The 25,497-nt window shown below is 41.2% G+C and overlaps 1 protein-coding gene and 1 long non-coding RNA gene across 2 annotated transcripts in view; both read right to left on the bottom strand.

Annotated features, from left to right (window-relative positions):
* LOC146670534 (uncharacterized) overlaps window positions 1-25,497 on the bottom strand; it is a 213,049-nt gene that overhangs the window by 113,546 nt on the left and 74,006 nt on the right. The window lies entirely within an intron of this gene.
* mims2 (mitochondrial inner membrane scaffold 2) lies at window positions 13,172-24,015 on the bottom strand. Its single transcript, XM_085407506.1, has 3 exons — window positions 23,307-24,015; window positions 16,883-17,076; window positions 13,172-13,991 (listed from the first exon to the last, which is right to left on the bottom strand). The coding sequence occupies exons 1-3, from the start codon at window positions 23,808-23,810 to the stop codon at window positions 13,775-13,777; spliced, it is 915 nt and encodes a 304-aa protein (XP_085263632.1). The 5' UTR covers window positions 23,811-24,015; the 3' UTR covers window positions 13,172-13,774.

The following is a 25,497-nucleotide window of genomic DNA, read 5'->3' as shown; positions in this document are numbered from 1 at the left end:
ATACACTCCAGCCTCTTTCCAGGAGAGTGGTTGAGCTGTATGTTAAGGTGAATCGGACTATATCTATGTATGCACTTGCTCTTCAGGCTCCTTCCCCAACAAAAAAGGTGACATTCAAAGCCTAAAGAACCAGTTTCGTCTGCCAGGATTGATCCAACAAAAGCCCTGAAATCAGACAGGTAACACAGCTCTTTGGTCTCTTCTTTACTGGAGTCTTCTGAATCCCACTTTGTCTAGCCCCTCACCAGGAAACACTTTGCAATGGGAGACCCTACCGGGGCTAATGCCCTGGACAACATAGCTGCTGGGATCACTCAGGCGTACAAACCCCTCCACCACAATAATGTGGCGATGAACGAAAGGAAGGAAAAAGTGTCAGATGTGTCCTCACTTCCCTTGTTCCATTTACACTTCCAAAGAGAAGATGTTTGTAACATTTATTTTGATAAATTTTGCTTTAGCTTGCAGTTTCATCAACAGCATGTGTTTAACTCTTATTTTGAGGGTGTTAAGGCAAAAACACCTGAATCAGAGGTGAACAAGGAGGAAAAAGCAAAAGAAATGATATGTGACTTTACTGCCAAATATTCTCAAAATGTTGAAAATATGCAGTACCAACAAATGCAGCAGTTTCTCTATTTCATGTGATTGATAAGACTTTAGTTTTTTTTCTTTTTTCCTCTACTGCAGATTCAACATAAAGCACTTTTAGTGTGTCTAGTTTTTGTCAGAGGGGAAAACTCTCCACTAGCATTATGGATTGACTGAAGCGTCATAAATTCTGCCAAATAGCCTAATATCATAATATTAGAGGCAACGTCATATATGAATATGAGAGGAATAATAGCTTTCCCTCCTTCTGTCTGCAGGTCTTGATGAAAACCTAATTTTATTGCCACAATCATAATGGAATTATCTCCAGGTGTGATGAGGGCATTTAATGAAATCATTACAAAGGATTACTTGCTCTTTTTCATGGGGCTTATTAAAAGTGCCTTTGTGATAGGAGGCTGGGTGAGAGAGAGGCTGGATTTTTTTTTTTCCTTCTCCACTCTGACTGATTGCATGTTTGTCAGTCTGGCAGTCACACCATTTGTGGCTGGCATAAAAGCCTGCAGGGAGCCACAAGATCTGATTGGGAATCTTGGGGAAAAGCAAAAGCGGGAAAAAAAAGGAAAAAGGGGGGGAAAATACATCGGCTTCTGCAGGGTTGTATTGATGTGTTTGAACCATAGGGCTCTCATTTTCATGCCCTCAAAGCACACATAAAAATGGTTTTTCAATAAACGCTACACTTTGATGCATAGTTTATCTGTTGAGGCTATAATAAAGGAGTTTCTTTCTCTCTCTTCCTCTCTGTCCTTGTATTTATGTGAATCCTCCTTTCTTTTCTCCCTTTCTGACTGTCCTACTTCCTCTTCCTTTCTCCCACTCTCTGTCTACCCAGTCATGTGACTTCACTTCTGAAGTATTGAACTGTATTTAACCTACCTAGTAAATCCTTTTCCTACATCCCCTGAAGGGAGACGTACACTATGGATGTTAAGTTTAATGAGCAGCACAGGAAAATCACAGTAGTATTGCCATCCATAATTCTCTTTGATTGAAGCTTGAATTGTAAAATCAATGTCTTCTTGTCCCGTGTTTACTTGTAGTTAATATTTCTTTGTATGACAAAGCAACTTTGTTTCTTTCCTCATCAACAACCGGTCACCCGGAGATCTGCCATACATCAGTGTTTGATGGAAAGCACACCTCAGATTATTTTTCTTTGTTGTTGTTATCAGCATTGCTTTTATGTCCATTCTTCTAAAGTGGCATCTAACGGTATTTTCTTTATATTGGTTCATCTTCTCTTCTTTGCTTAGGATAAATGCATGCAGGATAAATTAAAAATGCAATTTTGAGTTACTTGTACTTGAGTGTATGAGAAATGTCCATGCCACTTAATATTTGCACCTCACACGTTTATCAAACACCAACCCTCTGATTAGCAGATGACCTGCTCTACCTCATGAGTTACAACCACCCCAAAAAGCGTAGTTGAGGTTAATTGAAAAAACAATTATTTTCAATACCATTAAAAATATACAACCCCTTGCCTTAGATCAAAGTACAGGAGCCAACAGAATTTGTCGTGCACAGCACTGCCACCAGAGGTCAGTCGTGGGATTGCCAAGCAGAGAAGCGTATAGAGCTATGGCTTGCAATCAAAGGTTCAAATCCCAATAACGATATGTATTATAATATAGATAAATCAAATGAATTAATAGTTTATATAATAGCCAAATGGAATGGACACTTTCTTATATGTTATTAGTTTTCTTCTTTTAATTTGGAACTTCTGGGGGAAAATTAGAAATGTAAAAATAAAAAATAGTAATTATAAATCATTAAACATTTTTAATGATTACAGGCCCAACACAAAACATTGCTACAAGGGGGAAAATAATTGACCCCCTGTAAATTTGTAAGTTTGTTCATTTCTTTGTAAGTGAGCAATGTCTCGTTTTTATGGTAGTTTCATTGTAATGTAGAGAGACAGAATATCAAACAAAAAACACATTACATAAAAGTTATACATTGATTTGCATGTTATTGATTGGTGAAGTTGTCCTGTTGACGCCTTTAAATTCCACAGTGAAATGCCAACTGTCCATGGGTCCACAAGTAGTAACAGCATATTTCAAAAGGCTGATTCTGTTCTGACTGCATGTTTTTTTTTTTTTCTTGGACATTAATTTCACGATCATTAAAAGAAAACTCACAGCTCATTGTTAGTCAGTGGTGCCATTTTCAGTCATTATAAAAGTATCCTGTTTATAAGGTTGGGGAAACCTGCAGTCAGCTAAGACTGAAGAAGTCACCTGACCTGAGCTGATGAGGGACGAAACATTTCTCCCAATCCCACATCCAGATGAACAGAATCGACATTCTGGGATTAATTTACCTGGAATATTGAGCATGCGTCAAGTATAGTAACATAGTGACAACATTTAAAAAATATAATATTTTATTCCTAATCAGCACTTTTACTTAATGTTTACAGGTGTGTGTGTGTGTGTGTGTGTGTGTGTGTGTGTGTGTGTGTGTGTGTGTGTGTGTGTGTGTGTGTGTGTGTGTCATATTCCGAAGTAAACAGTCATGACTGATGGATGTCATTGTAATTTGGTGCTTGTGCCGGGGTGTGGTCTGCGGCGTGGCTGCGGGGTAGGCGGATGCACCCAAGCGGCATCTGCACCTGAGTGGCATCCCCAATCACGCCTCACCAGCTTAAAACCAGTGAACTGGGTCATCGGGTCTTCGTGGTGGTGGTGCATGGGTGGCTGTGAGCTGGAAAGCTGCGGTCGTGAGTATTGTTGTGAACAGCAACCTTGATAAAGTAAAGTGTTAACGAGTCCTGAAAAGCGCTTAGATGTGGTCGGACCTAGTGTGCATCGTTTACAGTGCGTTTAATGATTTATATTTGAACTGTTATTTTTCCAGAGTTGAATGATTATACAGCATACATATTAAAGCCACACAAGGTTGTGGATATTTGACCGCTCTTCCTCGCAGAATTGATAAAGGTTATTTAAATTGCTTGGTTTCCTGGCAGACACCCAACCTTTAACCACTGTTCAAAAATTTTAAATAGAGTTGAGGTTTGCTGGGCTTTGTGAAAGTCTGGGTCTTCTTCCAGACGTTGGCAAAGAGGTAACACATCTGAAAACTTACACTAAAACTAAACTTACTTACAATAAAGATCCTGTTTAGAAATGGCTCTAAAAGACCTTCCCAACTTGTTCTGAGTATTGGATAAACCAGTATCATCAAACAAACCCATGTTATGCCGGTAAAGAAAAACTACCAGCTAGTCACTCAGGATCTCTGAGATGACCTTGTGAAGTTAAAATTAATTTAAACCATGTGTAGAATATTCACCTATTAAAAGTTTGAATATATTCAGCCTTCATGTACACTTTAGAGCCTGTGTGGATTAAGGAAGGTCCAAAATAAATTCAAACTTGTGCACCTAGATTTTTTGCACCCATAATGCAAAAATGTCTAAGTGTCAAGAACTGGACTTAGATATATTATCAGGAAATTCAGAGAGAGCCACAAAGACCAAGCCTGGCAGAGATAGGTACTGAAAAGAAAGCAATCAACGCAGCACAGGAATGGACTGTGAGGTTGCAGACCAAGAAAAACTCCACTTCTGCAGAAGAGACACCTTCAGGTCAGACTGAAGTATGCTAAGGGCAACCTAGAAAAAGATTATGCATTCTGGAACCTTTTTGATCACATGAGACAAAACTAGGGCTGTTTGGCCACAAAAATGCTGTGGCCAAAGAGGGAGAAGCCTATAAGGGAGAGAGGAGGGAGAAGCCTACAACCCAAAAAAATCAGTGTCCCCAAAATGAAACATGGTGGTGGGAGATGCTTCAGTGCATCTGGAACAGGGACACTCGTCAAGGGGGAAGGAATCATGATAAAAGGAGGATATGTAAATGTTCTGGCAGAATTCCTCAAGTAGTCAGCAGCAAAACTGTGTCTGGTCTTTGTCTTTCGACATGACAGTGACCCAAAACATACTTTGCTCTTAGTGAAGAACTACATCCACAAGACCAAAGTGAACATTATTGACTGGACTCCACAAAGCCTTGACTCCAACCTCCTTGAAAGTCTGTGAGGTTAACTGGAAACCAAGGTCCATGCTTGAGCGCTTGAGAGAGTCACCAAAGAAGAATGGGCTGGAACTTGTCAGGATGTTATTGTAGTAGTAGTAGTAATACTACTAATAATTATACATTTTATTTATAGGTGCCTTCCAAGACCCTCGAGGTCACCTTACATTGGTACAACAAAATAAAATCCTAAGGTAGATTATAAAATTTAAAAAACCCGCAAAAGCTAATGATTAGCTATGAGCTAATAAGGGAAAAATTAGACTAAGACCAAGTCATAATGAAGGGTATGGAGCTAAAAGGTTATATAATTGACTATTAGCATCAGCAGACCTAATAACTTATAATTATTTCCTTATGTATATAATACAGAATATGAATATATCTCTTAAATAAACTGTCCCTTTCATCCGACAGAAAAATATATTTAACTACTCACAGCCCCAAGAAGATTTTCAATTTTAAGTGACTTGAGGGTAACTCGGTGGGCTGCTGAGTGTGTGCAACCACTTCAGCAAACGCCAAGGGTGAACGATGGGCACGTTCACAGCTGTTGTCAAGCTAAGATGAATGACTCCGCCTTACTACTCAGGAATAATACTTAAAACAGAAAATGAAACCAAGTCGTGAATAAATGAATTAAACATTTGTGTTTTGCCTGGTCCAGTTAGTTGAAGGAAGAAGGGAAGAAGAACAGTGAGCAGTAGTGCTGTAGTGGCAAGAAATCAAGCACTCAGCAGCTCCACAATACCCCATTAGTCTTCATTTTCAGCAGGACATGCAACAGGGCCCTTACGTCTTAAAGAACAAACTAAAATTTATTGGGCTGACCAGTTTGGGCTAATTGAAAGAAATTGTCTGTCTGCTTGCTTTCCATTAGGATTGTAGTGGGTGGTGGGTTGGGGCGGGGTGATGATTTGGGGGCCTGAGCTTGTTGCCCTCTGCTCGTCACCCCGGCCTGGTTTCCTGTTAATGGTTTGATCCATGAGCGCCCTCCACTGAGCAGACAGTCTGAGCTGTGGGAATCATTTAAGGAGGAATCATTTAGGGAGGATTTATGAGATGCATTCATTATGAAGTGTGTACAGGCAAACACACTTCGATCCGTAATGGCGGCTCAGTAATGGTTTACGACACTGTGCCTGCACTCGCTGAAGTTTTGCTTCGCTCCTCTCCCAGAGTGCAAACAAAAGTGATCATGACTGATTATCTCTGCTCTGTGAGTCTGAAATATTATTTTTGGTGATGCACAATTCTTCTCTCTTGATATCTGAAGGTCACATGTTTAGTTTCTATCATTTTTCAATGTGTTTTTGAGCAAAACATAAGCGTGTCTGATGATGCGGCTAGTTTGAATAATATTTGAATTAATCTCTTTAATAAAGGTGTTTACTGTCGCTCTGACAAGAGGACACCAGGATGACAGATGGAAGACAGAGTACATTACAGTCTATAATTTATCCTAAAACGTTCATCTTATTTTTATACTGTGGGATTATTCTGCTAAATTACGATTAACATTTTAATCTCCATCTCTCCTGCTTATTCCAATAGAGCGACACTCACCACATTTTGAAGCGCTGTAGTAGAACTGGACCTAATATAAACGCAGTTTTTTGCGAGAGTTTTTAAATCTAATAAATAATCTTATTAAACTAATCAATGCAATAATTTCTGCAGTTTTGCAATCCCGTAGCTAAATCGGAATATAATGAACTAGTATTAAGCACTATGCAGACTTTTAATTTATATTTTTTTATTTCACCCCAAATTTGCAAAAAACAAAAAGTCCATCCATCTTCTTCCGCTTATCCTGGACCGGCTCACAGGGGCAGCAGCCTAAGCAGAGAAGCCCAGGCCCCAGTCACCTCCTCCAGTTTATCAAGGTATTCCCAGACCAGCCGAGAGATATAATCTCCCGTGTGTCCTGGTCTGCCCTGGGGCCTCCTTCTGGTGAGACATGCCTGGAACACATCAACTAGAAGGCATCCAGGAGGCATCCTTGTCAGTAGCCTGAACCACCTCAACTGGCTCCTTTCGATGTGGAGGACCAGTGGCTCTGCTCTGAGCCCCTCCCGGATGCCCAAACTCCTAATCCTATCACTAAGGGAGAAGCCAGCCAACCTTCAGAGGAAGCTTATTTCCGCGACTTGTATTCGCAGTCTCGTTCTTTCAGTCACTACCCAAAGCTGTGGCCATAGGTGAGGGTAAAGACGTAGATTGACCGGTAAATTGAGAGCTTTGCTTTTACACTCAGCTCTCTCTTCACCACGACAGACGACTACAGCATCCGCATCACTGCAGCTGCAGCACCAATCCATCTGACGATCTTCTGCTCCCCTCTACACTCACCTCAAGATGCTTGAACTCCTCCACTTGGGGCATGAACTCGTCCCTGACCCAGAGGCCACCACCTGATGAAGCCAACAGAACCACATCATCTCTGAGACTACCGAAGTGGAAGGCTTCCGCAACTTGGCTATGCCTAGAAATTCTGTCCATAAATATGAACAGAACATTAACAAAGGGCAGCATTGGCAGAGTCCAGCAACCACCAGGAATAAGTCTGTGTTTTGCTGGCTATGTGGATCAAGTTCTTGTAATAAGGATCGAATGGTCTGTAGCAACGGGCCAGACACCCCAATACTCTCAAAAGCACCTCCCACAGAATAGTCAGAGGGACACAGTTGAGTGCCATTTTTCAAAGTCCAAAAAACACTTGTAGACTGGTTGGGCAAACTTCCATGCACCCTCAAGTATCTCAGCGAGGGTAAAGAGCTGGTCCAGTGTTCCGTGACGGGGACAAAAACCACATTGTTCCTCCTGAAGCCAAGATTCAAATAATGGACACACTCTCTTTTCCAGCACCCTGGCGTGGACTTTCCCAGGGAGGCTGAGGAGTGTGATCACCCTGATGTTGGAGCACACTCCTCCGGTCCCCACCACCCCGGTCTCCCAATCCAGAGGTATCGCATCTGATCTCCACGCCTGTCAGCACAAAAAGTCATCTATAAGAAAACAAAATATGTGATCACTGCAAAGACTTATTGCAGAAGGAGATGAGGAGGAAATATCTTACTCGTTTTATGTTCACATACAGCAACCTAAGGGACATGAAGTGAAATAATAAAAAGACACACAGCACATGCATTCATCCAAATGATATGCACTGAGACCTGCTGTGATTTGTTGGTTGGAAATGGTGACACTAACAAAAACACAGGACGCTGAGCTGGAAAATATTAAGAGTCTCCAGAATAGACGGGATTATAATCAGAGGAGCAGCTCAGGTTGAGCAGTTTGGAGACAAAGTTAGAGAGGGGAGGCCGAGACGGTTTGGACATGTGCAGAGGAGGGAGGGCGGATACACTGGATGCTGAAGATGGTGCTGCGAGGCAAGAAAAGAAAAGAGGAAGACCACAGAGTGAAGGAGGACATGCAGAGGGTTGGTGTGACAGAAGAGGATGTATAAGGATAGGGTGAGATGGAGGAAGAAGATCTGCTGGATTTACCCCTAAAGGGAAAAGAAGACTTACTCTACTGGATATAATTACTTTATATTTTCCAACAATTAGCACAAGTTGGAGCTTTTTTGGTGTGTTATTTACTGAAATGTACTTACTTTATGTCCCACTGACCTGAATTCATCAAGAGAAAGTCTTTAGTGAAAGTCTACAAAGACATAATTGTCCACTTCTCTGTTATCTTAGATTATCATAAGATTTTTGATGAAAAGGACATTAGCAGATGTAAAAGTTTATTCTGCCATCGAAGTTTTTCCCTGCAAAATAGGCGCATGCATTTTACTCCTTAGACTTCCACTACTCACAATATGTTTAATGTTATTTAATAAGGGGTTAAAATGGCAACAATTGTTGCCGATGGGATTAAATGGGTTTTAAGTCATAAGCTTCTGAGGCAACAAATCTTTTCAGAAAAAAATGAATGCATGGTAAATCTAAAGTATATTAAGTATTTAAAGTGTGGATAATACATGTTACATAGGGATATCTCTGGTATCACTATGGACTGGGACACACATGAAGTTGCATGCATTGAGATAATAGGACTCTTTTATTCAGATAAACGCAGCAGTGGACGGTGATCATCAATCGTACACTCCCACTAATCTCAGATGCACCCAAAGTCATCTTGTTCTGTCATTTTGTTCATTCGGTCTGTTGTGAATCCGCCACACACTTGCTGCAGCCCACGTTTTTATGGAAAAGGGAGCTGTGGTGTTAATTGGACCCGAGAAAGGATGAAGACTCATGGTGTCATTACGTGTCTCTGTAAACGGCATCTAGTACTCTGAAGTGTGCCATTAACACAGCTCAGACTGGCTGACCCTGCTGCCTGTTAGCACACTGCCTGTCACTTGTCTAAGTTACAGTTACCGACAGTCAAAAGCATAATCCACAGCTGCCAAAAATACTTTAACAACTTATGCCTGCTGCCCGCCTCCTCTCCCTCCTCCTCTCTGTCACAGGTTAGATAAACTGCCTCTCAGTCTCCATCCCCCTCTCTCTGCGCGTTCGATTATAATTGCTCGCATTTAGCAGCTGAGCTTCTGAATCCGGAGGAGCAACGAGAACGAGGGGGAGGCGGAGCGCACACACCAAATACATGTGCACATCTCTGGTGGAAACTGACTGGCACCGGTGTTTAAAATAATAAGATGCAGCTGTTGATAGTAGCAACTGTCTCCAGGTTTACTTCCCTGTGGCCTCTGTGGCAGCAGAGGAGCGGTGATGAAGGCAGACAGCTGACAGGTGCTCCAGGATGGTGCTGCCATCAGGTGCATCTGCTAAACTTAACTCCGAGACAGGAGAGGAGAGACGGAGAGAGGGGAGGGGGAAAAAGAGGGCAAATGAAAAAGGGGAGCGTGAGGAGTGGGGAAGAAAGAGAGGAGTGGCCAAAAAAAGAAGGTTAAAGGAGGGAGAAGAAGAGCAGTGAGTAGGCGAGGAGAAAAGAATAAGTGTGTTTGTGTATGCAGTGTGTGTGTTTGTATGATTGCATGCTCCTTGAAACCTCATGCCAGCCCTCTCTGTAAAGAAATTCATAGGATGCCTTTGAACCTGTGAATCTGACAGAGCAGGTACCTCTCCGTCTAGACGCCAACACTGTGAAGGGGTAACGAGTACACTGAACAGGTCAGGAGTTGGGGAGACAGTGGAGGGAAGGTAATAAGGAGAGATAATGAGCAAGTGAAGAAAATGATGGAGAGGAAACTGTGAAATAAAAATAAGAATTAAATAAAAGATGCAAAAGGGAAGAAAAGTCAGCTTGTCAGAAAGTGAGCTTAAGAGCGTGCGTGTGTGTGCATTCATGAGAGACAGAATATGCACTTTGCCATATGTTTATATATAACTGCATGCATCAGCACTTTGCAGCTACTACACAAATGCAGGCACGCCTTCCAACTGTTGTCGAAGAGCAGCTCGGGTACACAAACGTAATGGATTCACTCTTTGTGCTGCTGTGACAGTGGCACTGACGGTGAATCTGACTTTAATAAAAGGTGCAGCGGGCACAAGTCAGGAGCCGAGGCAGGGATACGAACCCCCTTGAACCTCCCCTGCAGAGGGAGGGGGGCCCTTCATCAAAGCCGAGGCCAAGCACAGATGAAGTGTTCGCTCGTATCACGACTCAGTTCTGGGCCGAGCAAAAGGTGACACAGAGCGTAACCAAGGACCTAATCTTCAAGCTCCTCTTTCTCTCATACATGTCTTGTGTCCACACACACACACATATATACAAATGCACAGGAGTGAGGAAGAAGAGGAAGCTGACAGAGCCCAGTGCCTCACAGGTAGCCAGACAGAGTGGCTGGAAGCGCTGTCACCAATTTGTTCCTAGCCATAGGGGACATGCAGGGGATGGAGAGGCGATGGCAGCTCCCTGTCCTCATCATGGCTAATGAGGCCTCGACTTCTCCTTCTTCCTCTGTGTGTATCTGTGTGTGTGAAATCAGTTTGTAGAAGTTTGTGTCAGAGTGCTGCCAAAGCTCCTATTCCTGAAAAACCGAGGTTGATATCTGGCACAGACCACTGTGCACTCTTAGTTCTCCTCATACAACTCTCCTGGCTGAATTATTTACCGGGCCAAGAAACACACACACACACGGAAAAGATGAGGTCTTGTTCAAGGCAGCTACCATTCAATACATTGCTGCTCTTCAGGGACACCGCACCAGCTGAGGCTTGCTTGCTGTGCTGGCTGACCCATCAAACCTTCAAGGAAGGCGAGTGGAGGGAGATGGGTCCAGACCCGCTGTGATAAAACAGAGCCGGGAATAACGAGTTCTTATCAGGAGAAAAATTGGTCAGTGTGTGATTGACCTAACCCCTTAAGAAACACGTAGCACACCGTAAAGACTGCTGCATTCAAAGATGTTGCAGTTATGAAACCATTTTTGACCTTTTTCTCACTGACTTTAGACACCAATGTGCAGCATTTTGTGGCATCTTATCTGCAATCAGCATGAGAGCGACGCTGCTTCATGGTGATATAGTGCTGGGAACTATGTTAAAGACTTTAAGAGTGCAAACTGAGAACAGTCGGGTGTAGCACTGTATTTGTAGTTCAGGAGCTCCCCAGTGTGGCTGAAACAAGAAGTGCAAAAATTGCAACATTTTCTCTTTCTCTTAGCTTTAAAAACAAATGCAGTTAAATAAGAGTTGACAGGTAAATATGAAAATGCTACTTTATATTTTCTGCACTCATCTATTTTCTGCAGCATACCTTATAATTTGTTTTAAATGTTTCCTTTTAGAAACTTTATCATTATGAAATACTTTGCTTCTACTGGAACCTTCAATAATCTCTATAAAGTCTCTAAATCTTTAAAAATAAACAGACTTTTTTTGCAGGTAATTTTCTGGTTTCTGTTTGAAGTCCTGCAGTAGTCCAGTCGTGTTTGAGCAAGTTCGTGCTGAATGGCAGATAAACAGGAGAGCGAAAGAGGGATTACATTCAAGAATGTAGTCTCAAAACAATCATTAGCAATACAACAAATATGTAATGACGCTCCTCTTCATTCATTAGATGATCAGGCTTCACACACTCATGCAAAGAGGTTTGTCATGTTTCAATGACTGAAGTTTTCTGTAGGCGTTTCCCTGTAAGTAGCTTTGTAGCTGGTTCTGCAGGAGGTCTGCTCTAGGAACACAAGTATAGATTAGTATGGAAAGTTTGGTTTGGCCAACAGAATACAATACTTTTAGCTTTTACCTGGGGAAATGTTTAGAAACATTAAAAGTGCAAGATTGTGTTTCTTACCTGTGTGTTGTCTCCCTGAGGCTGTTAGGCCAACAGAGCCCCCGGGCATGCTGACCATCTTTTAAAGGTTCCGAGTGTAAATGAGGATGTTTTGGAATAAGAACATCGTTTTATGTTAGATTGTTGACCATGTGAGGAGATATTTATTTAAAAGTCCTTGCTTTTTCTGTAGTATTTGTTTAATGTTAAAGCTTATTAGCCAAGCTGTGTGCTAACTTTACTAGTTTAGTTTAGTATTTAATATTTAACCATACAATGGTATGGCAAAGAGGGCCTGCCTCTTTTTCTCCTTCCATAGAGCACCGCTGAATTTTGAAGATTCTGACCTTGGTGTGTTGCCTAAGTACTCTTGAGACACTTGGTAGCAGTGTAGAAAAGCTGCAGCTGGAACTATGTCTCACCTGTGGACGTCATTGTTTTGGGGTTTTTTTGTGCTCTTCAATGTTGGTGAGTAATGGATCATCTGCACTTCATCTCTCTAACCATGAATTACTGCGTCAGTGTGGTGTGGCATGGAAGCGATCGGTGCTGAGGGGTTTTTGAAGCCCAAGTTTCTTCACAGGACCCTTCAGCTTCAGAGTGAGTTTTCCTTTGTTTGGGTTTACTACTCCCAAGAGTCTCTGTGGGGTTCAGGTCAGGTGAGTGGGCAGACACAACAATAGATGATCAGCAAACTATTTTGAAGACCATCAAGATCCCAGAATTCAAGGTGTTTTAAGTCCAGTGTCTTCATCTGTGATAATCTGGGCTTCCACGTCTTCTGATGGTGATTTCCAAATTACAAAACAGCTCTAATAAAATTAGTTATTAATCAAAAGTGTTCATAATTACAAAGGGATTAGATTTGAACATCAGCAAAGCCAGTGAGACACGCGAGACTCATCCGAGGGTAAAGGTGGTGTACAAGGAGCGGTCTCTGTTCATTTGGCAGATTGAGCTTAAACTTTGTTATTATTGTTATTACTTTTTACAATCGGTACTCTGGTTTTTGCATTGCACAGGAAGAAAACAACTTTCAGTGCTGGAAATTTCACATTAGGGCTCTAAATAAGAAAGCAACTGTAAATTAGAGGTTATATAATCAAACTGCACTCAGTAGCACTACAGTTCTTTCTGCTCATTGTTCTGTTTAAATATGAACAGAGCTGCCAAAGGATATGGTAAGATGATATGTGTGAAGGTGATGTGGTATTGTTCAACAGCAACACAAAACAACCCAAATATAAAAGAGAAATTCTCTTTAATTAAATACTCAAATCAGGAAACACAAATGATGCAATGAGCTTCACTTGTATTAGTGACGTTGCAGTTACTGCTTCTGTTCTTGTATTTGGGGGGAAACTGTAAGAAAGGAAAAAAAAGGAACAAAGCCTCCAGAAAGACTGAAGGGATCGGAAATGGATGCCAAGAGAGAGAGAAGGCAAACGGCAAAAAGGAGGACTAAAAAGTAAGGTGAGAAGGAAGGTAAAGATGAGCAGAGAGGGTTGCAAGCAAAACACCAGAACATGGCCGAGTCAGCTGCTGGAGAACGGTGCAGAAGAGATTAGCTTAATCTGACAGTTTAATTAAAAATAACACAATCCCTGTTCACTCTTCTGATTTCAAATAAATATTTGATACATTTAAGTCCTTATGTTTGATGAGCCAAAGACTTCAAACCACAGTAAAGCATTTGATCACTTCGATCTGTTATAGCGATAAATGACGAGGGAACCTGAATTCACAAATGTGAAGGTGTTTCAGTTTGAAGCCAGATGAATAAAGATTTACAGGCATTAGGCCATTAAAGAGGTTTGTTACTCAATGAGGCAGCAGAGGAGGGGCCATCAGGGTGCAGGTGTGGGAGGTTTGAAGAGTCCAGTCTTTCTGAAGTAGCGCACAATTAGAGGCACAGACACCAGAGTGATGCTGATGCGAACAGGAGCGAAGAGCTTGTGAATGGCGTAGGCCAGGACGAATGTGCTGGTTCCAGCGGCCATCTTGGACTGAACGAACGCCTCGCTGAAGCCCAGTTTGCACAATATGGCAGTCATGTCGATCCCACTGGGAACACAAATAACAGGAAATCTGTAAGTTGGGACCAGAAGGTGTTTGTGTGTATATACACAGTTAGGTCCACAGTACTCTTTATGTGTGCCTCTGCAAAACACTACAAATGGATTTTAAATCAGTCCCGTCTCCCTCCCTTCCCTCCCACCGTGTCGCAGCAGATGGCTGCCTCTCCCTGAGTCTGCTTCTGCCAGAGGTTTCTTCTTGTTAAAAGGGAGTTTTTCCCTTCCCACTGTCACCAAGAGCTTGCTTGTAGTTGTTGGGTTTTTTGCTGTTTCTCTGTGTGTTTTTGTTTTGTTTCTGTCTTTACCTTACAATATAAAGCGCCTTGATGCGACAGGTGCTGTTATTTGGCGCTATATAAATAAAATTGAAAATGATTGAACCAATTAGACTTTAAGCTTTAATATTGTGATTTTTACCAAATTATTGCATTAACTGTTTAAGTATTAAGCCATTTATTTATACAGTCCCACATTTTGGGGGTTCAAAAACTACTTTAACCTTGACTAACCTTTAATTCCAAAATCATCCACTTTAGTTGTCTTTTATGGTTGCAGGACTTCCAGCGTTGCTGGCCGTTGCATTGTTTCTATTTAAGAATGCACATGATTGCTGATTTGATCAATCTAACATTTTGGCTCTGTCTGAGAGGTTTACTTAGATTTTGATTATGTGAGTAGCTACCAAATGCAATTTAACAGTATTTAAATTAATAGCCTATATATTAGTTGATAGCTATCGAATAGTACACCATGGACAATGGAGGAACAAGCTCTCTATGAAAGCTGGCTATGAAACTGCTCATCAGCAAACTGTCCGATTACTTTTGACCATTTCAAAATAAGAAGCAGTCCTACAATTAAAGCTGAGGGTTTGTACTTCAATCACACATCTTGATTGTTTGATTTGTGCACAGAGGCAAAGATACAGAGAAATGTGTCTTTGTCCAAATGCATCCAAAAACGTTTTAATCACATGAGTGAAAATAGTCCACCACACACACACACACACACACACACACACACACACACACACACACCCCAATATATTGGGCCATGCAGCACATTTGCATTATCATCATAATCCTTTAAATAAAGAATGACGTGATGACCATGTTTGCTATATATACATTTTTCTTATGTTTTTTATGGTATGTTTACGTGTTACTGTAAGGTGACCTTGAGGGTCTGAAATAAATGAAATGTTGTATTAGTATTATTATTATTATTATTATTATTATTATTATTATTATTATTATTATATTATTATTATTATTATTATTTTGTGATTGATTTTTCAATGTAAAAATGAATTAAAATATAATTAAATACATATATTAAAAATATTTTTAGGATTTTCTTCTGCAGCATTAATAGTGAATTAGCATAGACCAGAAATAATATGATGTAACATCTTTTTAAAACTGGTTTCCTCATTGCCTGTTGCATAAAGTTGTAATTCATCTTGATCTCCACTAGGGGGGACTGTTTACAATAGAGAATTTATTGTTTTTGTTTTTTTAACTTCACGTCTTCTTAACTTGAAGCTATTAGCACATGACTTCTGATCTGCCTTTAAAAGGCTACAGGCACCACTGCCTTCATGAGAAAAGTTTTGATATAGTTTTGCAATTTTGACCCGACCTACTTTGGGAAGCAAATATGCAAAGAATGTGCCAACATGAGTCAGTCATTACAGCACACAGTCACACACAGTTTGAGTCAGCTATATAAAGCGATCTGTCTGCACTCTGGCTGCTGTGTGCTCAGCACACAGCCCTGTATTAGCACACCACATGCCTGAGCGCTGTGGCTGCACAGTGATAATGCACAACAGTTGCAGAGTCATTTTTCAGTTCAAGGGTCATTATCAGCTACAGAAGGAAATCTCCAAGCTCTCAGATTATATCTGTCAGGCCTCTCTGGTATTCGTGCCTCTGGCCAGACAGAAAATTGTTGAGCTGATAAAGTAGGGGTGTGTTGTGCTGTTTGACTTTTAACCGTCTATGACTGTCAACAGACAGAACGCAAGGACTTTATATTTTGCAAGTCACACAACAACAAATCCTTGAAAGATGAGTAAATTAAACTTGAGCATGAATTTGTCTGCATCCAGCGCCAATGTAATAAGGCTGACTGTCTATACTTTGCTATTGTCTCGTGAATTGGTCCCATTTACTGCCAATCTATGTTCCTCATTGCAAAAGCAAATAAAAAAAAAAAAAAAAAACTGTTTTCGCTTCAGTTAATGATTTCCTACATTGTCCCAAATGGCTGCGAGAGGATTTCAGAAAATGTGGTATTCAGCTGTGGATCAATGAGGACTGTTGTTTCACAGTCAATAGAAAGCAGAAAATCCTCTAGTATAAAGACTTCTCCATAAATCTGATTAGTGTTTGGTGCATCTACAAAGACTATTCTTTGAGGACCCATTACTGTCGAGCAATGAAACACGATGTTCATTTTTTTTGCCCCACATCAGATTTTAGTGTCGCTACTACATGACATTGTTACATTTTTGTGATTAATTGTTGGGAATTGTTTTTTGGAGAAATGTCAAAACTGTCTCTGCCTTTTCTTTAGAATAGTAAATATCTTTTAGACTCTAAAAGGTGGCTGTAATGGGATACTTTCACCATAGATTGAAACATAGTAGCTTTAGTAGCTCCCTTTGCTTAGGCATCAGTAAGAAGGGAAAAACAGATCACTTTAAAAGTGTTGAGGTATTCTTTGTAGATTTTCTCTAAGGTGTAAAACTGTTTTAAGTATATGAGGTGACTTAAACTGCCACTTGTAAGTCAATTTTATCAGTCTTTGACCTCATCTCTGTAAATCTTAAATGTAAACGCCAATGCCTCGTGCAGTGACCGGACATTTTGTTACCTGGATACTAGCATGTAGAACATTCCCAGAGACATGAGAGAGATCCCGATGTGAAAGGAAACTCCCACTGCTCCATATTCCTTGAAGACTTTCTTAAGCTGCTGGGTTTTGTTGGGTTTCCCTCCCTCTGGCTCTCTGTCCTCCAGGCTCTTCTCCGATGACGTAGTAGAAGCCTCCTTTAAAGTCTGAACATCCTGTACAAAAACATGAGACGCACAACATGAAACAGGAGGATGGACTCTGATACCGTCTGTGTTGCTATAGGAAGCAACAACAAAGACGGTGGCTGCAAGGCAAAAAAGAGAAGACGCTTGCCATGAATTAAAATGAAGTTATTTCATTTTCCATTCAAATACAACTGCAGATCACTTTGATATGAGTATTATGACATCAAGCACAACAAAGCCAAAGAGCACAATCACTGGCAACACATGGAACTGTGGAATTGACTAGTGCTGTGGATCTATACACAGTATCTGCAGATAACTGAACTGCTTTACTAAACAGGTGTGTAAAAGTTTGGAAGCCGAATTCATAAAAACAAAAAGAAGAAAGAAGAACACAATACAACTACACAACATCACCTCCATCTTTCCACCATTGCTGTTGTGCTGTCAGCACGTTTAACTTGTGTATGTAATTACAGAGTAATGTTGCTTAGCTGGTTAGCTACCGGGAGCTGTGGTTGTAGTGCCTGGTTTTAACATGCTGGTCTTATTGCAACGTTCAAAGCATCTAGGTGAAAGGTTACTGTAAATACATCAAAATAACTTTCCTTAGTGAGCCTGAACTCTGCACAAACAGTCGTATCTTGGAAATGATGTTGACATGCCATATTTGTTTTGTTAGGACAGATATAGAAACGAAAGTACTATTATAATGTGGAGCAAGCTGGTCAAACAAAGACGATTTTTATGACCCTCCTATTCAAGGAGCAGCCGAGTCAGCTGATTAAACACAGGCTGCTGCGTCTGCGTTGTTTAAGTGAATCACATTATCACTCTCCCTCTCACACACTTAATGTCAGTCACTTTGTGCTACACAAAGAGCCTCTCACACACGTCGGGTTGCGTTTGTGAGCCCAGACACGCACCACTCCAAGATGAACAAGCACCAGACACAGTCCAGCTGCCCGACACGTAACAGGGAGCAGGCAGGTCACTCAGTGTGTGTGAAGCAGATTAGTAAACTGCAACACACAATAACGACATTCAGGCCACAGCGGACGGCAGACTGCAGCAGAGCAGCGACGGCGGACACTTGAGAACGCCTGCATTTGGAAACAGTATGTAAATAAACAACCCTCCATCTGGCCTTATGGCTAAGGCCGTAATGGTTTTATATCAGTAAGAGCTTCAACAGATGGTCAAAAAGAAACAATTTTCTTGTTGTGAAATAAGTTTTCAACCTTTATTTTGAATCAATGTTTAAGTACATCATTTGAATCTATAGGAAAAAAAAAAAGCTTTCTTTTAAAAAAAATATATATTAAAATAAATAAAGTCTGCGAGTAGTTTTCAGCTTTTAGTAAATGGATTGTGTGAATGTGTTTACTGAACACGAATGAACTCACTTACACACCTTAGAAATGGTTCAGTTTACTGAAATCTTAAGCCATCAAAGCACAAAAGCCCAGAATTTGCACAACACTGTCACCAGTGCTACCACCGAGGCCCGGCTGTTTGCAAGCATCTCTGGGCTGTTGCTGCAGCTTTGCATATCCATGAGAGCAGTGTTCTTGGTGGATATCTGATGGAGCAGAAATCCAGAGAATGCCTTAAACCGTATTTGTGCCATTCTTGTGGCAGCTCCCCAACCTGCAGTCGTTTCAGCAGGACTATGCCCGAGCCCACACTGCAAGAGTGGCCCGGGGCTTTCTAGATCAGGGGGTCTTTGATGAATAAATCAATAAATCTTTTTTTTTTTGGTACCGGTTCTGGTTTTATTTTGTTGTATTTATCCGCGACAAAAGGCTGGTCCGTGCAAATATTGTCTGACAAACTGGTCCATAGCAAAAAAAGGTTGGGGACCGCTGGCTTAGAGTACTAATCGGGTGGAACCAGATAATCTTCCACGGCACACCTATGTGCCGCGGCACAGTGGTTGGAAAACACTGTTCTAGAGGAAGCCATACCTTGTATTAAACATCTTATATATGCGTATATTGCAGTATTGGTTTGTTTCATTTACAGCCGTCGTCATATCGAAACATCAGGACTCAAAACTGAAACCTGCATGAAATTAGAAATCAACGATCAAGTTGTTCATTTAATCAGAAACATAAAAAAATCCTGAGCATGGCACGCTTTTTCCACTTTCGACTATTTGTTCAGACATGTAATGATACAGGTGTGTTTACACGGAGAATCTGTGTCAACCTACTTTTCTCTCCACACAGAAAACTCATGAGGCTTTTATAACACATTGATAGAACGGATTTGAGTAAAACTAAAATAATAAAAATAAGTGTCTTGTTTGCTGTAACAGTTACAAATAATTCCATGTAAAAGCATCTTGGTCTTTAGAACTACTTACTGCGTTACTATGAGCCCTGTACATTATTATACTGTAAGTTCAAGTAGTATACTAAAATTATCAATCATCTGAGTGACAGCACTGCTCCACAAAACAAAGACAAGAGTTGCATGAAGGCTGGGACTCCTTGTTGGAATAATAAAGAACAGCTGACTTTCACAGCTTTAGCGTTTTTAAAAAGGCACACCCCGAAGCCAAAAGCTGTCTAAGAAACTATTGTGAGTGTTGCACACCCTGTTATCATAATGCATACATTATTAAAAATTTCTTCTAATTTAAAGTATTTTCTCCCTATTTATACTGGACTAAATGGGAGACTAAATGGAGCAGCTTAGTATTAGATGACTTGGGGCTATTGTGACCAGTGGTTACTCAAATATCTTCTCTGCTGAAGAGGAAACTTGATCTTCCTCTGGAGGAACACACACACACACAACAGGAAATACCTCCCGGGTGCATTCAGCTATTTTTTCACCATGTTCAAAAAAGACTGCTTATTGTGCCACTAAGCTTGACGTGTTTATGTAGCTAGCTGTCCAGCTAGCAGCTAAGCAATAATCTAAAGTAAATCCTGCAGGGATGTGGATGTGTGTGCTTTTATATGGAGTTTGAATGGTCTTTGAGACATCTGCAAATGTGACATGTTTGGTTGTTTTTAAAAATTAGGACCGTTAGAGGCAACGGAAGGCCATTCATTGCTATGTGTGACATTTAGCCTTTACATACAGTAACTTCCATTCATGTCCCTTTCTGCTTTTTAGGCTGCATTGAGACTACGCTTGCAGACTCTCTTTGTGGGTTTTAGTCAGCCACTTAATCAAGAAAGCAGTAACAATGGTGAAGAAGGGAAGATGGGGGGGGAAAAAACAGGCTTATCTTTTCTCTTGGCTACAATTTGTCTTGCTAAATTTTGGCCCAAGCTCCTGGATGAAGCCACACGCTTGGCAATACATTCACCGGGCTGCCAACAATGGACAATGGCAGAGTCCGGGGTGGGTGAGGGAGCAGGCCTTTGCTTTTCAGAGGCAAGAAAGGCCAAGCTAAAAGTAAAGGAAGGCAACGCTGTGGGAGGGTCATGTGAGCGAGCAGCTAAAGGGAGTTGTGCCAGGGAGGGTGTATAGGAGGGGAACAGTGGGACTGCTGTGTCTGATAACAGCTTTTCAGAGGCATGAAAACACATGTGACATGCAAGCAAGGACAAAGAGACACTCACATGCAATGCACAGGGCTGTCAGATTCTCACAGCACGATTATTGTGGCCATAAAAACTGACGAATACTACACTGCCACAATTTCTATGGAAATGTTTTAATACATACTGAAAATGCATCTTTAGCTTTTAATGCATCTCGTCTCACATTAGCAAGTGCGTCTGTGACCATAACTCTGCAAAACTTTGACTGTTTTGACCCAGCCAATCAATATATCACATCGGTTCCTTTAGGTAATTGATAGGCTATTTTATTACAACACTCTAAAGGGGTTCCGTCCCTGCTTTGTGACTCATTTTGGTGCTTACGAAGTAAATGAAGGAGGGTTAAAGAGAAAGGAAGCCACCTAAATCGCAGTCAAGGAGAGAAAACTCAAAGACAAAGTGGAAAAGCAAATCAGTGAGCTGGCTTTATACACTGTATTGCCAAAAATATTCACACCCATCCAAATCATTGAATCCAGGTGTTCCAATCAATTCCTTAGCCCCAGGTGTAGAAGACTCATGAAGCACCTACTCATACAAATGTTTGTAGAAGCAGTCTGCATAAAGATCTCACGATCTGGTGATGTTGTGCCATGGTACCGTGATAGCATACCACCTGTGCAAGTCCAGTTGTGAGAGTTCCTTACTATTAAATATTCCACAGTCAACTGTTAGTGGTATTATAACGGAGTGGAAATGATGGGGAATGTTGGGAACATTAGCAACTCGGCTGCAACGTGGTAAAAATCACAGAGCAGGGTCAGCAGGTGCTAAGGTGCACAGTGCACAGCGATCGCCAACTTTCTTCAGAGGCGATCGCTCCAGACTTCATTTGGCCTTCAGATTAGCTCAAGAACAGAGTGTAGAGAGCTACATGGTCGACCAGCTGCATCCAAGCCTTACATCACCAAGCATGGTGCAAAGCATTGGATAAAGCAGTGTAAAACACACCATCACCATGTTTTCTGGAGGTGACGAAACACACCTCTCCGTCTGGCAATCCAATGGACGAGTCTGGGTTTCATGGTTGCCAGGAGACCAGTACTTGTCTGAGTGCATTGTGCCAAGTGTAAAGTTTGGTGGAGGGGGGATAACATACTAACCTTGTTTCATCTTTTGGATGTGACACTTTAAAACACCACTAAAACCATACACACCATACAGCAGGAGAGAAACAGTAAAACAGGAACTCTCTCTCTCATTAGAGACTGAAGTAGAACCCAGAAAGTGCCTGCTAGGTGTCCTTGAAACAAAGTTACACTCAAGCAGGTTCCTGTAGGTGTGTGTTTCATTTAGGGAACTACAGTTTATACAGCCGTTTACATGTCTTAGGGAGCGTTGCTTTAAATGTGAAATGACTTGACTCCACAGAGAGCTACATGAAAAATGATCATCGATGCAGGGTTCCCAAAGCCCTGTAGTCCATTCCTATTAGTCTGCTATCAGTTTTCCACCCATGAAAGCCTGTTTACTGTTGAGTTGCATTGTGGGTAATATAGGCATCAGATTTTGAAAAACATCAGGCTCTGAGAGCCTATTTCTGAGTTAAAGGGAAAACAGTATTAAATGCTGCATCAAATCTAATCACTTTCTCTCAACCTGAATCCAATTCTTCTGCTTCACAAAATAAAACAGTGTGGTGATTTACTTGTATTAGCTTCTTGCTAATAAAAGGTTCATATTTTATCGAGTTTTATGAGAATGTAAGTGCATACCAATCAGAAGATGACGTGTAAGTGAACAAAGATCTACACCATATGTCAAGTGGACACGACATCCTTTAAGGATTTTATTCTCTTTGTGTCCAGATCAAACTGAATGCCATTCCCATCCCATGTAAGGGTAACGTTGCAACCTGGTTATTTCCCTTATACATTTGTCAGCCTCAACTAACTGTTTAAGTTTTTAAACTAAAAAGTCAAAGAGAAGAAAAAGCATCATTTAAATCTGTCCAAAAACAAATTCTCATATATGAGAACCTTAAACTGATAAATGATTCTTTATCAGGACAGATCCTTGCATGCGTTTGTTTGCTGCTCTTCTAATAAACTAGTGAGATGTTGAACAAGGTAAAAAGCAAGGCAGCATGTTCTTGAGATCTTGGCATGCCCACTGTAGCACTGTAGGTGTGTCCATGTGCTACTGAGTCACCTAAAAATGATGGTAATGTAATCCAGCGTGACCTGTTACACAGCGCACGGTAATAACCTGCCCTGTGCCCACACACCTTCAGCTCTTTTAGCATCACGGATGCTGACTCGCAAAACCACCCACGTGCAAGGCGAAGTTTAAAAGTGCTCAGATGTTTGGTGAGAGTGACTCAGCGCCACTCACACACCGTGGGAGCACGCTCGCTGTTGACACTGCAAAGTGTGATCCAACATGCTCTGAAAATGACACATGTGCTGCTTCGAGTACAGGTTTGTCGAAGTCATGTCAATTATACATGCACCACCGTGGATTCACTGCAAAGGCAGGCGGCCCACATAGCTGTGCGCGTCGTGTAGTGTTGTATAACAAGCAGGCTCGCTCACATGAGGGCTGTTATGCAAAAAGAAAAGCAGCTCGTCTGCTATTTTGCATAATTCATAAACATGTTTTGAATCTGTTGCTTGTGGGTGATAGAGGCCAGGACGGTGTGCTCGCCGGTTGATCTCTAAAACGTGCTGTGCTCGTGTTAAAGGTTGAAATTACCCCTTTGTCGTCGTCAGTCTGCTCCTCGTTCTTCTTAGTGGCAGCCTGTGTGGATGAAGATCTGGTCTGCATGGTCCTAGTGGAGCAGCGGCGACTGGAAACGTCCCAGTTACCCGTAAACAAAACATTACCCGCCGGGTCCCCCCTGCTGTTTGGGCGCCGGTGTGTGAAAACCAGCGGCTGCCTGAGGATTGTACATTCAGCGCTTTCACGGCGCACAGCTACAGCGGCCACCCAGTCCAAATGCGCCCAGTCCGTGCTGGTTACAAACGTAGACGATGTGTCCCAGTTCTGGATGAGTTCCGGGTGCTGTTTACCCAGGTGCACGGAGGGCAGATAGACACGCCTGACGGATGCGCAGGAAAACCGGTGTCGCTGAAACGAGTGGTCCGTGCGCAGCGTCAAAGTAACATCCTTCAGCTTGCTTGCTTTGGCTCGCAGCAGAGACGAACCCGGTGACTTGAAAGCCAGATCCAGAGCCGCTGCTGTGCGACACAAAAGCATTATCGACGGCACTCACAAGAGCTCAGTGTCTCCAAAAAACCAAAGCAGCAAAAAAAACTAAATTTTTTTTTTAAATAACCTCATAAAGCGACTCGGTTGTGCCGGGCAACTAATTACGGGCATAAGCAGCTGTAAACATGCTGCCCTGTGCCCTCCTGTATCCCTCCGGTCCTCTTGTTGACCGATTATCAGCAACAGCCAATGAGGGCTTACGCGCAACCGCAGATAGTAAAGCCTGAAGTGAAGGGAGGGGGTACTTAAAGGTATAACCGTGCTCATTCATGTAATTGAGTCGTACGACTTCAAAGGCTGACGTGCGTGTGTGTTTTAAATTCAGGTTACTGAAACTGAAACTTTAAATTATTTATAGAATTTAGTTCGGTTTTTTGCGAGGCCTGAAACTGTTTTAAATACATTGGTGAAATTTAAAAAAAAAAAAAAAAAAAAAAAAAAAATATATATATATATATATATATATATATATATATATATATATATATATATATATATATATATATATATATATATATATATATATATATATATATACACACACACACACACATTATAACGAAACATTTATTTCGTTCTCTGGGACGACGTAAACACACACTGTTAATAGGAATGGGACTTACATACTCCCATAAAAAAAACACCGTTCTCGTATAAAATCAAGTGGAAATTGAAAGATATCAATAAAAAATGTTTCACATTTTAATGGAATCCATCCATTAAACCAAACATGCTCAGCTCCAGGTGATGTGAATGCAATTGTGTGTACATATGGAGACAACATTATTTCTGAAAATATATTTGAAACATTCAGAAATAAAATAACCAGGAAGAAAAAAAATTTAAAAAAAATTAAAAATTATAATCCAATGTAATCTCATATTAAAACCATAAAGTCTTCCTTTATAAGATTACACACTTTGACACTCAAGTGTTTCTTGGAAGTCCTTACTATAAAAGTGTTCACTAAACTGTGTACCAGACCTCTGTGCAGAAAAATATCATGTTTTATGTCCTAATAACAGCAGCTATAGTGGCAGAACAGTTGGATTACAATTCAACTGTAACCCTCTCAGTGTGCTCTGTCAGATAACCCACCTAGCACAAACTGCACTCGTTATTATTATCTGAGATCAGTGGTGTCATGTTAGAGACAGATAAGGCTGTAGCCAAAGGGCAGCAGAATGAAGAGAGGACAGGAAATGTAAATGTTAAAGCTACAGCAGGTAGAAATCCAGAAAACAAAGCCTGAATTTGAAAATGGACTGTCCTTCTCCACCTCTGCACATATACTGTATATAAAATAGTCCGTTAGTTACTTAGACCTTCATTCTTATGAATGCCAGCAGGGGGTGAATCCTCTAGTTGCAAAGAGAAGTTAGACTCTACAGACGGCTGAGAAAATTACCTGACTTCTCACTTGATTTACAACCTCAGTAAACATTTTCCTGATGAGTCTAGGCTCCCAACAGTTACTTCAAAGTCCTCTTTTAGTTTTTAAAGTATACATTAAGTACATTAAGATTGTGAACATTAATAACATTAACTGGTATCACCACCAAATGGACACTCGGTAATAGTCAGGTCCACCCCTCACTTATGACGTCTGCTCCAAAACCCAAGGTGGACATGACCAAAATTGCCAGCAGTGAGTGGGTTTCTTTCTTCCCATGAG

The sequence above is a fragment of the Rhamphochromis longiceps genome, linkage group LG5 (assembly GCF_057381845.1).
Source record: "Rhamphochromis longiceps isolate RC_006_pf linkage group LG5, R_longiceps_female_GT1.1, whole genome shotgun sequence".
NCBI lineage: Eukaryota > Metazoa > Chordata > Actinopteri > Cichliformes > Cichlidae > Rhamphochromis > Rhamphochromis longiceps.
Note: the sequence above shows the minus strand (reverse complement) of the source record. Positions and strands in the feature narration are given on the sequence as shown.